At 61.3% G+C, this 14,523-nt stretch overlaps 1 protein-coding gene across 1 annotated transcript in view; it reads left to right on the top strand.

The window, feature by feature from the left end:
• Window positions 1–4,714: 4,714 nt before the first annotated feature.
• TMEM255B (transmembrane protein 255B) overlaps window positions 4,715–14,523 on the top strand; it is a 34,917-nt gene continuing 25,108 nt past the window's right edge. Inside the window, exons 1-2 of the mRNA XM_062195554.1 lie at window positions 4,715–4,802; window positions 13,299–13,441. Of these exons, the coding sequence (XP_062051538.1) occupies window positions 4,748–4,802; window positions 13,299–13,441 (198 nt within the window). The 5' untranslated portion in view covers window positions 4,715–4,747. The remainder of the gene's footprint in view (window positions 4,803–13,298; window positions 13,442–14,523) is intronic.

The following is a 14,523-nucleotide window of genomic DNA, read 5'->3' as shown; positions in this document are numbered from 1 at the left end:
TGCCCACCACAGGGCCCTCCACAGCAGCGGAGCAGATGCTGGTCCATGCCCTTGGCTTCCAGAACCACAAGCCTACTAGCCCGACACCATCTGCGTACTCTGTCACACACACAAGGGGACAAAGGCACAGGCCCTGCCGCCCAGCCGGCCCTTGTTCTGTCTTCTTGCTCACAGTCTAACCATCGTGAGATGGGCTGAGCCAAAGCACGTGCTATTTTGTAACGGGGCATCAGTGTGCTCTGTGTTTACACGCGTGAACGTGCCGCTCCTGGGAATAACGCAGGCACTGAGGGACCAGTGGTTTTGAAAGTAAAACCTCAGGCCGGCGCCGTGGCTTAACGGCTAATCCTCCGCCTTGCGGCGCCGGCACACCGGGTTCTAGTCCCGGTTGGGGCGCCGGATTCTATCCCGGTTGCCTCTCTTCCAGGCCAGCTCTCTGCTGTGGCCCGGGAAGGCAGTGAAGGATGGCCCAAGTGCTTGGGCCCTGCACCCCATGGGAGACCAGGAGAAGCACCTGGCTCCTGGCTTCGGATCAGCGCGGTGCACCGGCCTCAGCGGCCATTGGAGGGTGAACCAACGGCAAAAAGGAAGACCTTTCTCTCTGTCTCTCTCTCTCACTATCCACTCTGCCTGTCAAAAAAAAAAAAAAGAAAGGAGAACCTCATGGACGACACGTGGAAGCAACACCAAATGCTAGAAGGGCTTCCAGTGCCTTCTAATTTAAAGGGAAGACACAAAGGCTTGATTTAATGTTTCAGACACCAAAACTGAATTCCCCATCAGAGCAGCAAGCATCCCCCTCAGCCCGCCTCTGGGTTGCAACGTGAACACATGTGGAGAGTCACTGAGAACAGGTGCCGTGCACGGGCTGACTTGGAGGAAAACCTTCACCGCCGTGGCCCTGTCCTGTCGCCGTGGTTCCCGGGAAGCACCTGGCAGCAGCTGTTGCCTGACACTGAACCCGCAGCCCTGCAGGGGAGCGGGGTCTTGTTTCGCAGTCTGCACGGGGCGCGGCTCTCCCTGTGCTGCAGGGCGGTGCGGTGGCCGTGGCTGCACTGTGGGCCTTGTAGGCTACGGCCCAGCAGGAGGCAGTGGACTCACTGGCGGCTGCCGGGTTCAAGGCTGGGAGAAGCGGGCGAGTGCGGCGCCATCTTCCCATGGGGAACAAGACTGGTCTGGGGCACACCGATGCCTCCCTGCTCAGGCTTGTTAGCCAGCCCTGGAGTTTTGTGGCTACACAGACCTTGCAGTGAGGCTCTGATGGTGTGGTTAACTTAAAAAGGTTCACGTCTCTGAGAACACCGGCTTGTTTCTCCTCACCCCACACCTGGCCGTAGACAGGCAGTGGCCACTTCGGCTTCCCTGATGCCTGGGTTTGCATAATTCATGGTGGTGCCTCATTTCATGAGCTATTGGGTTACAGGATGGACTCGTGTTCAGCTGACAGCATTGCACGGACTCCCGAGAGCTGCCGAGACCAGGTGCACACACTGTGGGGACTCCCACCTGCACAGGACCAAGAAGCAGATGGCTCTGTAACAAACAAGAGTAACTGAGCTGGGGGGTGGTTGACATAGGTGCACCTATTAGATTTTTTAAAGATTTATTTACTTATTTGAGAGGCAAAGTTACAGACAGAGAGAGGGAGAGGCAGAGAGAGAAAGAGAGAGAGAGATCTTTTATCTGCTGGTTCACTCCCCAAATGGCCACAACAGCAAAGCTGGGCTGCTCTGATGCCAGAGGTCAGGAGTTTCCCCTGGGTCTCCCACGCGGTGCAGGGGCCCAAGCACTTGGGCCGTCTTCCACTGCTTCCCCAGGCCATCAGCAGCACACTGGGTCAGAAGTGGAGCAGCCGGGACACAAACTGGTGCCTATGTGGAATGCCCGCGCTGCAGGCGGAGGCTTAACCACAGCGCCAGCCCCACCTGCTAATTTTTTTTGGATTTTAACCGCTGTCTTCTTGGAGCTGGGGGAGCCCACATCATGGTGTCAGGGCTTCTTGGTGACATCTGCCTGCTCAAATCACTTGGCGGGCCCTTCAGCCAGACGACGTGGGGGGTCCCCCCGCCCTGGTTCTCAGGCGAGGGCACCAGTGGCCGCAGGTAGAAGTCAGGCATCGGAGGTGAAGTTTATTCTGTTTCTACATTTACCTGGGGATTTCCACCAGTCAGGCACTAGCTGTGAAGGGAGGAAAGAAGGAGACAGGCTCTGCCCACTGAACTCACCGCAGACTCCTGCAGTGCTGCGCCCTTGACCCCGTGAACTGACCTCTGACCCAGCGAGCTCACTCAGCACACACCAGCTATCACGTGGTCAGCACTTCCACTCCTAGGCCTAGGCCCCAGAGAGAAGAAGATGCGCGTCCACACAGCCCCCATCTGAGGCTGTGCCAGCAGCAGTATCACAGAGGCACCCACCCGCAGACAGGCGGATCAGCTACCGCACGCCTACAATGGATACCACCCAGCCACACAAAGGAACAAGTCTGGTCTTGCAATACGGATGAAACTCAAGCCCGGCGTGAGACGCCCACGTGTCAGGTTCAGTTCCCAGCAGCAGTGTGTGAGGGCCCAAGTTCTCTTCACCTCTGCGGTACCTGGTCTCTGACTTTCTTGAATCTAGCCATGGACTGGGTCAGAGGGAGTCTGTCACTGTGGCTTTGGTTTGCCATTTTCTTGATGCGAGTGGTTCGAGCATTTTTTGGTGTGCTTATGGCCATCTGCAGCTCTCTCTGGAGAGGTGTCTGTTCCAAGAGACCCTCTGCCCGTTTTTAAGTGGACTGTCCTTTACCAATGGACTCGTAATAGTTCTCGGGGTTTGAGTGCGAGTCCCTGCCCACACATGTTCTCCAGGGACTTCCTCCACGCCGTGGCTGCCCTCACATTTGTGAAGCTGACTTGTGACACACAGAGGGTCTCATGGCTGGGGCACCTGTTTTCTTTTGTCGCTCTTGCTCTTGGTGTGACAATGAAGACCCTGGCCCCAAACCCAGGGTGGTGATTTCCTAGGAGTTTCTCAGGTTAGCTCTTTTTTAAAATTTATTTTATTTTTATTTTTATTTTTGACAGGCAGAGTGGACAGTGAGAGAGAGAGACAGAGAGAAAGGTCTTCCTTTTCCATTGGTTCATCCCCCAGTGGCCACCGCGGCTGGCGGGCTGCGGCCAGCACACCGTGCTGATCCGAAGCCAGGAGCCAGGTGCTTCTCCTGGTCTCCCATGCGGGTGCAGGGCCCAAGGACCTGGGCCATCCTCCACTGCACTCCCGGGCCACAGCAGAGAGCTGGACAGGAAGAGGAGCGACCGGGATAGAATCCAGCGCCCCAACTGGGACTAGAACCCGGTGTGCCAGCGCCACAGGCGGATGATTAGCCTATTGAGCCGCGGCGCCGGCCTCAGGTTAGCTCTTACACTAGGTCTGCAACACACACGAGTTAGGCTGTGGATGTGCTGTGAGCTCAAGGGCTTCTGCCCACAGAAAAACCAAACACAAACCCTTAGACTACACGGATGGCAGCCGGGGCCTGGATCCGCTGCTCTTGGTTCTGAAGAGCAGAGCTAAGGGTGTGCTTTGGCCTCGTCCTGAAGACGAGTCACTGGCTCTGCAGCTCCCCAGATACTGCCTTCCACGTGGCCACAGCAGGCAGGATCCACAGCAGCACATGCTGTGTGAGGCTTACACTGTCACCCACGCCAGATACTGCCTGGCCCTGGGGATTCGGTCCCTGGAACAAGTCACATCCAGTGACGTCCCTTGTCATATCCGGTGACAGTGTCTTCTCATATCTTGTGGTGTCCTCTTGTCATATCCTGAGATGTCCCCTCATAACCTGTGACAATGTCCCCTTATCATATCCAGTGACGTCCCTTGTCATATCCGGTGACAGTGTCTTCTCATATCTTGTGGTGTCCTCTTATATCCTGAGATGTCCCCTCATAACCTGTGACAATGTCCCCTTATCATATCCAGTGACTTCCCCTCATCACACCCAAGGGGGAAGAAAGTGTTTTCTTTGAGAAGTGGCTGCTGAAATCCTTGGCTCTTGAGGTTTTACATTCAGTCGACAGCCTTCAGAAGGCTGATTTCCGTGCCAGCACAGGAGGCGCTCCTGTCTGGTCACTGCTCTGGCCCAGCCCCTTCCCTGCTGCCCACAGCAGGTTTTATTCAGGACAGCTTTGAAGCTGTTATGAACATGAGTGGGTAGGGGCAGGGGGAGTGGCAGTGGGCCCGGCCTGGCCCGTTCATTCCTTCATGCAGGGAAGGCTGGGTTTCAGTCCTGCCCATCCCCTGACGGCAAGTGGAGGTGACCCTGCTGCCTGCTGGCGGGAAGACAAACCCATAACCAACCCAGTGTGGAGAATACCGGATGGTGGTCACTTGGGGTCCTGGCCTGGGGACTTGCATCCCTTCAGCCTGAGTCCCAGGTGCCCCTGCCTGCAGCTGGCTCCCAGCCCCTAGCGGCCTCCCTGTGTCCCTCAGGGCGACTCTGCCTCCTTGCAGCACGTGACCCCAAACGTCCTCACTTCTTGGCCTGGGGTTGGGGGCAGGATGGGAGCAGGGAGGAGGGGAGGGTGGGGGCAGGGGAAGGGAGCCGAGGTAGGAGAGAGGCACTCAAGGAGTGGAGGGGGCGGAGCTTGGGACTCCTGGTGTCACACAGGAGGGCTGGTCCAGCAGCCACAGGAGCAGCTGCCGCCAGCCAAGCAGGGAGCAGCGGCCCCAGCCGAGGGCGCCGGCCCCGTTGCCTCCCGTGATGCAGCCACCAGCGCCGCCTGTGCCTGGGCAGTTGGCCCTGCTGGAGACCACAGGTGAGCTGGTGGTACTGGGAGCATCCCAGCACCTCCCAGTGGGGCGTGTGGGAGGGCTCTGGGCTCAGGGCCAGGTCCCCCTCCTCCTCGGGGCCATTCCTCTAGGACACTTGCAGCGGCGCAGGGCCATCCTCACTCCCGCACCCTCACACCCGCGCGTCTCCTGTCGCCCTCTGACTCAGGGTCTGTCTCTTCCTGCCCTGTCTGCACTCTCTTTTATCACCAAGAACAGACCACGGCGCTGGATGTGGGGCAGCCCACACTGGACTGCTCCCCGCTCTGTCCCACTGCATTTCGGCCTCCACAATTCTCTGGGAAAACTTTGTCTCCCTGCTTGAGAGTGGCGAGGGGGCTGCAGCGCTTCCCGGGAGGGCCTGGCCTCAGCACCCAGCGGCCAAGCCTGACCCTCGGCCCCAGGCGGCCTGGGTACAGGGAAGGGGCCCGGGGTTCCCCTATGCGGCTCGCTGCTGGGACGTGCAGGGCTGGAGGCAGGTGGGGTGTGCGGTCCCCGTCCCGCAGGGATGAGGCTGGGAGCCTGCAGGAGAGCATCCTCTCGGTGAGCGGTGGTCTGGGGGCTGCTTGGTCCCAAAAAAACCCAGAAAACTGGGGGCCGGCTTGCCGGTGACTGTTGTTGGAGTATTTTTGGGAAATATCTCTTTAAGAACCAGGCTAATTAATGTCTTAAATAATAATGAAGGAATCTGGATTTTCCCAGAGGAGCCATTCTGTATCTGCCATTCTGCCAGCGTGGTGTTTTGATTCCCCAGGAACCGGATGCCTGCAGAGGTACTGATAAGGCGTGGTCGACTGGTTGCTATTGTTGTTCTGTTTGGACGACCTGATGGCTAAAAGTGGCTGCTCTCTCACCGAGCTTTAGCCTGAGACCGCAGGAGGGGGCGGCCTGCACTGGCAAACACCCAGCGCTGGTCAGCCGCCAGCCGCGGGGCCCTGGCCTCGCTGGCTTGTCCCACACTGCCGGCTGCAGGCACACCCTCTGCCTTGGGTACGCCCGACGGCCCCACAGGATCACAGGCCCCTTCCATTCCTGCTGTGCCACCCCATCGCCTTCCAGGCTCCACGTGGGCAGAAAGGGTCTGCTGGGCAGAGGCCGCCTGACCTGCGCCCTTCAGTTAGGGCCACGTGTGCCCTCAAGCTCCTGGGGCCGGTCCCTCCAGCTGAGGCTGGGGACTGCTGGGCTCAGGGGTGGGGGGCCAGGCAGAGGCGGGAGGGCAGCCTGAGACGTTCCAACCAGGACGTACCTGGAGCACACAGGTCTGGGAGAACTCAGACCTCGCTGTGGGCACAGCCACCGTCACGCCTAGGGCTTCTCGCCCAGCTCCAGGCGGACAAGCGCTGGTCTGGGTCTGAGGGAGCCCGCCCACAGCCGTGACTGGGGTACCCTACGTGCAGCGGGTGACTGGGGCACCCTGCGTGTAGCGGGTGACTGGGGTACCCTACGTGCAGCGGGTGACTGGGGCACCCTGCGTGCAGCGGGTGACTGGGGTACCCTACGTGCAGCGGGTGACTGGGGTACCCTGCGTGCAGCGGGTGACTGGGCTACCCTACGTGCAGCGGGTGACTGGGGCACCCTGCGTGCAGCGGGTGACTGGGGTACCCTGCGTGCAGCGGGTGACTGGGGTACCCTGCGTGCAGCGGGTGACTGGGGCACCCTGCGTGCAGCGGGTGACTGGGGTACCCTGCGTGCAGCGGGTGACTGGGGCACCCTGCGTGCAGCGGGTGACTGGGGCACCCTGCGTGCAGCGGGTGACTGGGGCACCCTGCGTGCAGCGGGTGACTGGGGTACCCTACGTGCAGCGGGTGACTGGGGCACCCTGCGTGCAGCGGGTGACTGGGGTACCCTGCGTGCAGCAGGTGACTGGGGTACCCTGTGTGCAGCGGGTGACTGGGGCACCCTGCGTGCAGTGGGTGACTGCCCCCAGCTCCAGTCTCCTGGGCTCCAGGGCTGCCTCTGCCCCCCGGCTCCAGCTGGCCCCCCACTTTCGTGGTTCAGCGGCAGTAACATCCCGTTCATGGGGACAGGAGCGCTGTGGAAAGACGCGGGGAGTTCTGGTTCTCTCGTATGTGGGACCCCCTCTCTCCACAATCCGAGCCGGAAGCACGGTTTATTGACAGCTGCCTGTGTGTCTTCCTGCCGCCACCCCGTCACACCTGAGGGAACGCTAGCCCTGCGTCAGCAGATCGGGTCCTTCCTAGTGTCCGTGTGCGCCGTCGCCTGGACCTCACGTGCAGCCTGGGCCCCTGCGCAAGTGCTGACACTGTCTCGAGTCACTGGGCAGCAGAACGTGATGAGACAGACCGCTGACGCGAAACCAGCTCCGGGGCACACAGCGGCGTGGCTCACGTCGCTGGTGCGCCGCAGGGCTGACCAACATCGGCCAGGCCTCCGTCACGCCAAGGGCCCCACAGGGTCTGCGGCGTCCAGAACCAGAAATGGCCAGAGAGGCAGCGGTGCCTCTCAGGAGCATCTGCCCGTGATGTGGGGCAGCGCAGAGCGTGGGGAGCAGGACGGCTTCTGGGACGTCTCCGCCAGGGCTCCACCGGCAGGACTCGGTCAGAAACCCTAACCAAACGCGGCTCGTCAGAGGCATTTAAAGGCGGGAACTGGAACCCGAGGCCAACTTGTCCAGACCCTTGCTGAGGGCGAGGCCGTCTCTTGGGGGGGGCCGGGTCTCTGAGGGGAGGCCGGGTCTCTGAGGGGGAGGCTGGGTCTCTGAGGGAGAGGGGGAGGCCGGGTCTCTGAGGGGGAGGGGGAGGCCGGGTCTCTGAGGGGAGGCCGGGTCTCTGAGGGGGAGGGGGAGGCCGGGTCTCTGAGGGGAGGCCGGGTCTCTGAGGGGAGGCCGGGTCTCTGAGGGGAGGGGAGGCCGGGTCTCTGAGGGGGAGGGGGAGGCCGGGTCTCTGAGGGGGAGGGGAGTCCGGGTCTCTGAGGGGGAGGGGGAGGCCGGGTCTCTGAGGGGGAGGGGGAGGCTGGGTCTCTGAGGGGGAGGCTGGGTCTCTGAGGGGAGGCTGGGTCTCTGAGGGGGAGGGGGAGGCTGGGTCTCTGAGGGGAGGGAGAGGCCACGTCTCTAGGGGGGAGGCCGGGTCTCTGAGGGGGAGGCCGGGTCTCTGAGGGGGAGGCCGGGTCTCTGAGGGGGAGGGGAGGCTGGGTCTCTGAGGGGAGGGAGAGGCCACGTCTCTAGGGGGGAGGCCGGGTCTCTGAGGGGGAGGCCGGGTCTCTGAGGGGGAGGCCGGGTCTCTGAGGGGGAGGGGAGGCTGGGTCTCTGAGGGGAGGGGGAGGCCGTGTCTCTAGGGGGGAGGCCGGGTCTCTGAGAGGGAAACGGGTCTCTGAGGGGGAGGCCGGGTCTCTGAGGGGAGGGGAGGCTGGGTCTCTGAGGGGAGGGGGAGGCCGTGTCTCTAGGGGGGAGGCCGGGTCTCTGAGAGGGAAACGGGTCTCTGAGGGGGAGGCTGGGTCTCTGAGGGGGAGGCTGCGTCTCTGGGGAGGAGGCCACGTCTCTGAGGGGGAGGCCATGTCTCTGAGGGGGAGGCCGGGTCTCTGAGGGAGAAGCCGTGTCTCTGAGGGAGAAGCCGTGTCTCTGAGGGGAGGCCATGTCTCTGAGGGGGAGGCCGGGTCTCTGAGGGGAGGCCGGGTCTCTGAGGGGGAGGCCGGGTCTCTGAGGGGAGGCCGGGTCTCTGAGGGGGAGGCCGGGTCTCTGAGGGGGAGGGGGAGGCTGGGTCTCTAGGGGGGAGGCCGGGTCTCTGAGGGGAGGCCGGGTCTCTGAGGGGGAGGCCGGGTCTCTGAGGGGAGGGGGAGGCCGGGTCTCTGAGGGAGAAGCCGTGTCTCTGAGGGGAGGCTGCGTCTCTGAGGGGGAGGCCGGGTCTCTGAGGGGGAGGCCGGGTCTCTGGGGGAGGCCGGGTCTCTGAGGGGGAGGCCGGGTCTCTGAGGGGAGGCCGGGTCTCTGAGGGGGAGGCCGGGTCTCTGAGGGGAGGCCGGGTCTCTGAGGGGAGGCCGGGTCTCTGAGGGGGAGGCCGGGTCTCTGAGGGGAGGGGGAGGCCGGGTCTCTGAGGGAGAAGCCGTGTCTCTGAGGGGAGGCCGGGTCTCTGAGGGGGAGGCCATGGTGAGGTGGGGAGGAGGCCATGTCTCTGAGGGGGAGGCCATGGTGAGGGGGAGGGAGCCCCTGTGAGGCGGGACCCGCTGTGTGAAAAGCAGCAGGCATGTGGCCCTTCACAGGTGGAACTGGACGAAGGTGCGGTGTTGCAGTGCGCGAGGCTCGGCTGTGGCCACTCTGGGCAGCGTGGTCAGACGGCTGGTGCCCATGATGGTTCCTCACCACTCAGGATTGTTTTGTCAATTTCCACGTGTACCACAGTTTTCACTGATTTCTAAAATGTCGAGAAGTCATCCTTTGAGGGGCTGGCATTGTGGCTGAAGGGTTAAGCCCAGTCCTAGAGGCCAGCGTCCCCTGGGAGCACTGGTTCCTGTCCCAGCTGCTCCCTTCCGACCCAGCTCCCTGCTAATGCGCCTGGGAAAGCAGCGAGGCAGCTGAGCTGGTTAAGGCTCCTGGCTCGGCCTGGCCCAGCGGGGGCCGTTGCAGCCTTTTGAGCATTGGACCAGCGGGTGGAGGACCTCTCTCTCCCTCTCTTTCTCTTTCCCTCCCTCCCTCCCCCTCTCTCTCCCTCTATATTTCTGTAACTCTGCCTGTCAAACAAATAAACCTTTTAAAAGAGACCTAGTTTTAACTTCTGTGTCTGCTGTTCCTCTCCTTATCCGCCTCTCTAAAAGCAACCAACCTGGCTAGCTTGGTTCTTCTCTGGCTCACCCGGCCTCTGTCCTGCCGCTGGCTGGGGCTGGGATGCGGCCATTATTCCCAGCATGCACACCCTTGGTTTGGGTTTTATACAAATGGCAAGAGTTGAGTGAAAAAATAAAGGCAGATTATAAGACATTTTGGTTCTCAGTTTGAGGCAAACAGATGCTTAAAAAAATACATGAGCGTGCTGAAAAAACACCATGAACTCACAGAGTACATGCCCAGGTGCTAGTTCTGGTGGAGGGGTCACTGTGAGTTTTATTTTCTCTTCTTTATAAATGACCCTTTATTTACAAAAAATAGCTTTTTATGAGCAGATTAAACATTGTAACTTAAAATAGAAAATCCGCAGTCTTCCTTCTCCTTGTGAAGATGTCGTTGCCGCCTTCATGTGTCCCAGCCCTGACTGGAGCTGGTTTTTGTTCACGAATAGGATGAGAGCTGTGGAGAAGGAGGCAGGATTGGGAGACCGAGGAGGGAAGGCGAAGGCGAGGGGTGGAGTTTGGGCGCGGGGCTGGCAAGGCCTCGGTGGGCCGTGGCTGACTCGCAGTGCCTACGCCCATGGCCACGCCATGCCCAGGCCTCCACTTGCCCAGTGCACATCTCTCTTCCCCTGCATGGCCGCGATGGCCCTGTGCTCACGGCTGTGTGTCTGGCACCTGAAGCCGCCTGGCGTGTAGTACGCGTTCAGCAGGTGCCTGCTGAGCACACTGGTGAATGGACAAACGAGTGAGTGAGCAGCTGACTGAGGAGCTCGGGGCAAGCAGGAGCCACCATGAGTAGTGGCTAGAAGAGTGGATGGGCGAAGGCAAGAACACCTGGCAGGGAGACTGCACGTGCAAAGGTCCTGTGATCACTGGAAGTGACGCAGCCTCTCAGAGGGAAGAAGAGGGCACACACTGGGGAGCTCTGGAGTGGGACGACCAAGACTGAACCCCAAAGCCCCACAGAAGAGACTGGCCTGGGGCCTGCAGGGCCTGGCGATGCACCATGAGCAGCACTGCCTGCATTCGCGGGAGCCAATCTTGTCCCACTTCGAGGACCCAGGAGCCACAATCCCTGCACACAATGCAACTCAGACATGCAGGTCCACACACGTTCACACACATGTGCATGTGCGCACAGACGTGCACACACAAGCGTGTGCATGTGCCACATGGATGTTGAAGGAGGAAGAAGCTGCCATGTTCTTAATTTGTCCTTGCTATGTTTGGAGTCATACAGGGATCAAGAGGACTTAAATTTCCAAAACCCAACCAAAGTAAGCCGGCTGGTGGCTTCAGGGCGGAGTTCCCTATCTGTCCTCTCCCAGGGCCACGGGCTCTGCCTTGGCTGTGTGGTCGCTGTGCCCCTGAGGCCAGGCAGGTGGCCCGGGGGTGAATGGCTGTGGTAAAGGAGCTAAGACGCTGCCCGTGCTCCCGGAGACCAGTGGGGAGATGCTGGCCAAGGGAAGGCCTCCTGTCTGCAAGTCAGAATTCGATTTGACTACAAATCCCGGACGCCCACACTCGCGGCTCACAGGTTTTGTTTGCTAGTGAAGGCTTGGCGACAGCAGCTCCGGGCCGTCTGCCCCCTCTGCTGTGGTTGATGTCGGCTTCCACTCCCGAGACCCCCATGGTCCCAAGGGGCCGCTGGGCTGTCTTTGTTTGCCTCCTAGACAGCAGGAAAGATGAAGCGGGAAGGCCCCAGGAGCTTCCTTAGGCATTGCCAGTAGGTCCCACCCCGTGTCCTCGGCCAGCACTCGCACTCAGTCCCACAGCTGCACCCAGGCTGGGCTGTCTCAGGGCTTCGTTAACAAGGTGGGCGCAGGGGTGTCCAGGCAGGCAGTGTGGTCTCTAGAACACTCTTGGTTTCTTTCAGCCCCATTTGCTCATTTGGTGCTGAGATGGGTGCTGGAGAGCAAGGCAGCCGAGACCCTGCCCAACCTCAGGCAGTGACAGCTCAGTGTGAGCCCACCATGGACAGCACCGGGTGCAGGGCCCAGATGTCTGTGGGAGGGGGGGGGTGAGGCTGGGGCGTGGGGCACCTGGGGGAGTGAGGCTGGGGTGTGGGGCACCTGGGGGGAGTGAGGCTGGGGTGGGAGGGACCTGGGGGGGAGTGAGGCTGGGGTGGGAGGGACCTGGGGAGGAGTGAGGCTGGGTATGGGGCACCTGGGGGGGGGTGAGGCTCAGGTGGGAGGCACCTGGGGGGGTGGGGCTCAGGTGGGAGGCACCTGGGGGGGAGTGGGGCTGAGGTGTGGGGCACCTGGGGGGGGGAGTGGGTCTCAGGTGAGAGGCAGCTGGGGGGGTGAGGCTGAGGTGTGGGGCACCTGGGGGGGGAGTGGGGCTCAGGTGGGAGGCACCTGGGGGAGTGAGGCTGGGGTGGGAGGCACCTGGGAAGGAGTGAGGCAGGGGTGCAGGGCACTGAGTGTCGGGGTGGGGAGCGGAACTCGTGTGCGGACCTACTCAGCCTGGCCCAGGGCCCTGGGTCCCCCAGGTTGGTGGACAGGGCAGTTAACTCGCTGACTTCAAGAGGATCTGTGTGTGCACTCAGGCCGGCCTGGCCCACAGCAAGTGCTCTGTGTGTGGCTGTGTGCCTGCCTCTGGGTGGGTCACAGTGACACAAGTCCTCAGAGGACTCAGGATGTAGGCGGGAGGAGGGCTGGGGGCAAAGCAGACGGACCTCACTCAGCACTAGCTTAGAGGGTTCCCCGCCAAATCACATGCGTGTGCAACACCTGACCCAGTGCTCAGCCGCAGGGGCACCATGGGGAGAGGTGGATCCCTGCCCACCCTCCCGAGGCCTGTGTGCCAGGCAAGCAAATGCAGTGGGGCCTGGTGGTGTTGGAGTCAGGGCTGAGCAGGCCGCGGGGAGGGGAGAGGAGCCGGATACTGGGATTCACCCGTAGCAGGATGTGACGCTGAAGACAGGCAGGGGCGTCAGGCTGGCGGGAACCAGGTGGCTGGAATGAGTGAGGAGAAACACGTGGGGCTGTGGGCAGGGGCCGCACCACACAGAACCTCACACGTGACAAAGAGGTTTCTTCTTCATCCTAAATATGACAAGCAAGTGTCAGCCACCAGGGCCCAACCACCCTGGACCAGACCCAGAGGGGACCGGTCCCACTGCTGATGCCCTGGGCCCTCCAGGCGCCGCCTCTTGGCTCTTCTGACCCCAGGCTGATGCCTTCCGGAGCTGTGTTCCGCAGTGACCAGGACAGCTCAGGTCAGGTCCAGTTTGGTGAGAAGCGAGCTTTCCATCCCACGCCCTGGAGCTCCCTGGTCCAGCGGGATGGTAGCTGAGTGGTGTCATGAGCAGACAGACCAATCACTGGTGCTGGGGGTTGGGTCAGACCCTCCCTTGGGGAGGTCCATGGGCCCATGATTTGGGCTCCCGTTCTGATCGGGTGGTACCTGGTTCCTGACTGCTCTGAGCCCCTACGAGGGGCCGCCTGCAGTCTGCCTACAGCTGGGGAGCTGGAGCATGTGAGGTCCACAGAGCCCCTTTGGGTGTGGGGAGAGCCGCGTGGGGCAGCCGAGCGGCTCCTGGGCACCTGCCCAGAGACACGGGCACAGGGAAAGCCAGGGGAAGCTGTGGGGGCCTAGAAGCTTCTCTAGGGACGGGGGTGGGGCGGGGTGTGACCCTGAGGAGAGAGAGATGCACTCCCAAGCCTTCGTCCCACTGAGTCCCTCCTTGTCCCCTCTCCCCACAGAAGGCTTCGAAAAGAGGAAGAGGACGGCTCTGTGGTTTGTGGGCTCCCTGCTGGGGGTGTCCATCCTCATACTGATCGTTGGACTTGCCGCCACCACCAGGACAGAGAACGTGACCGTAGGGGGCTACTACCCCGGCATCATCGTGAGTCCACGGGGCCACGGCGGGGGGAAGGCTGGACTGGGCGTTGCTTCCATGGCGTGACAGTTCTGTGCCGGCTCCACGGAGTTGGGGCTGGGGGCTTGGAAACCTGCATGGTGTTGTGGTCACAGAATAACACTGCCTGATGCCCACGTCCCAGCCCCAGAGCCCACGAGTGCAGTGGTCAGGGAGAGAGGGTCCAGGGTGTCGGGGAGGAGCTCACACTGTGAGCATTGGAGGTGGAGGCGGGGATGAGGGCCAGGCCGTGTCTGGACAGGCGGGGACATCCCAGTCCTCTGACTTCACGATCTTGGCCCTGGGTGACCAAGGACCTCTCACCAACCTTGGAAAGTGGCTCTGATAGACCCCCGCCAAGAAGCTGAGATCCCAGGCTCTGAGGTGGAATCTGGGGCAGCCCAGGTGTCTGCCACCCAGCCACAGTCACCAGGACTGCGTGATAAGAGCTCCCCAGGCCGCTGTGGCTCGCGTGGGAGCCCCTGCGGAGTCGCCCCTGAGCTGCAGCCTGGCGTGCTGAGGGTCACCCACCCTGATAACACTCACACGGAGCAGTGCGGGAGTTTCGAAACGTTTAGTAATTAGGGCTGTTTTATCAATAGTGCTTGTTTTGTCTTTGTATTATTTTGTCTGTGTGGTCACCCGCGGATGATTCACAAGCTCTTTGAGTTTCCTTGTTTGTCCTCAGGGCTCACTTATTGAAGATTCCTTCTCTTAAGACCTCACTCAGAGCACACGCAGCTGTGAAGGGCAGGTGCCCGGCTGCCAAGGGGTTTGCAAGGAACCAGACGCAGGTCCTGGGGAGGGGCTGGCAGCCACCTCGGGCTGGAGTTAGCTTTAGCTCAGACAGCGGCAAGGGATGATGGGTGAAGTTCACGTTAGGAAACCTGGTTCAAGTCACACCCGTGTCAGCGCTGAAACCCGAGGGCAGGGTGGCCTCACGGGGACCATGTCCGACGTGGAAATGCCTCAACATTCCCGAAAGAACGTCCCCAAGTCTAAGAACAAAGAAACAGTGAAATGTAGATGTACTTTGAGACATTTATGTTGGATTTTGACATATTTAAAAT

This window comes from Lepus europaeus, chromosome 6 (genome assembly GCF_033115175.1).
Source record: "Lepus europaeus isolate LE1 chromosome 6, mLepTim1.pri, whole genome shotgun sequence".
NCBI lineage: Eukaryota > Metazoa > Chordata > Mammalia > Lagomorpha > Leporidae > Lepus > Lepus europaeus.
This window is presented reverse-complemented; position numbering and strand designations above follow the sequence as displayed.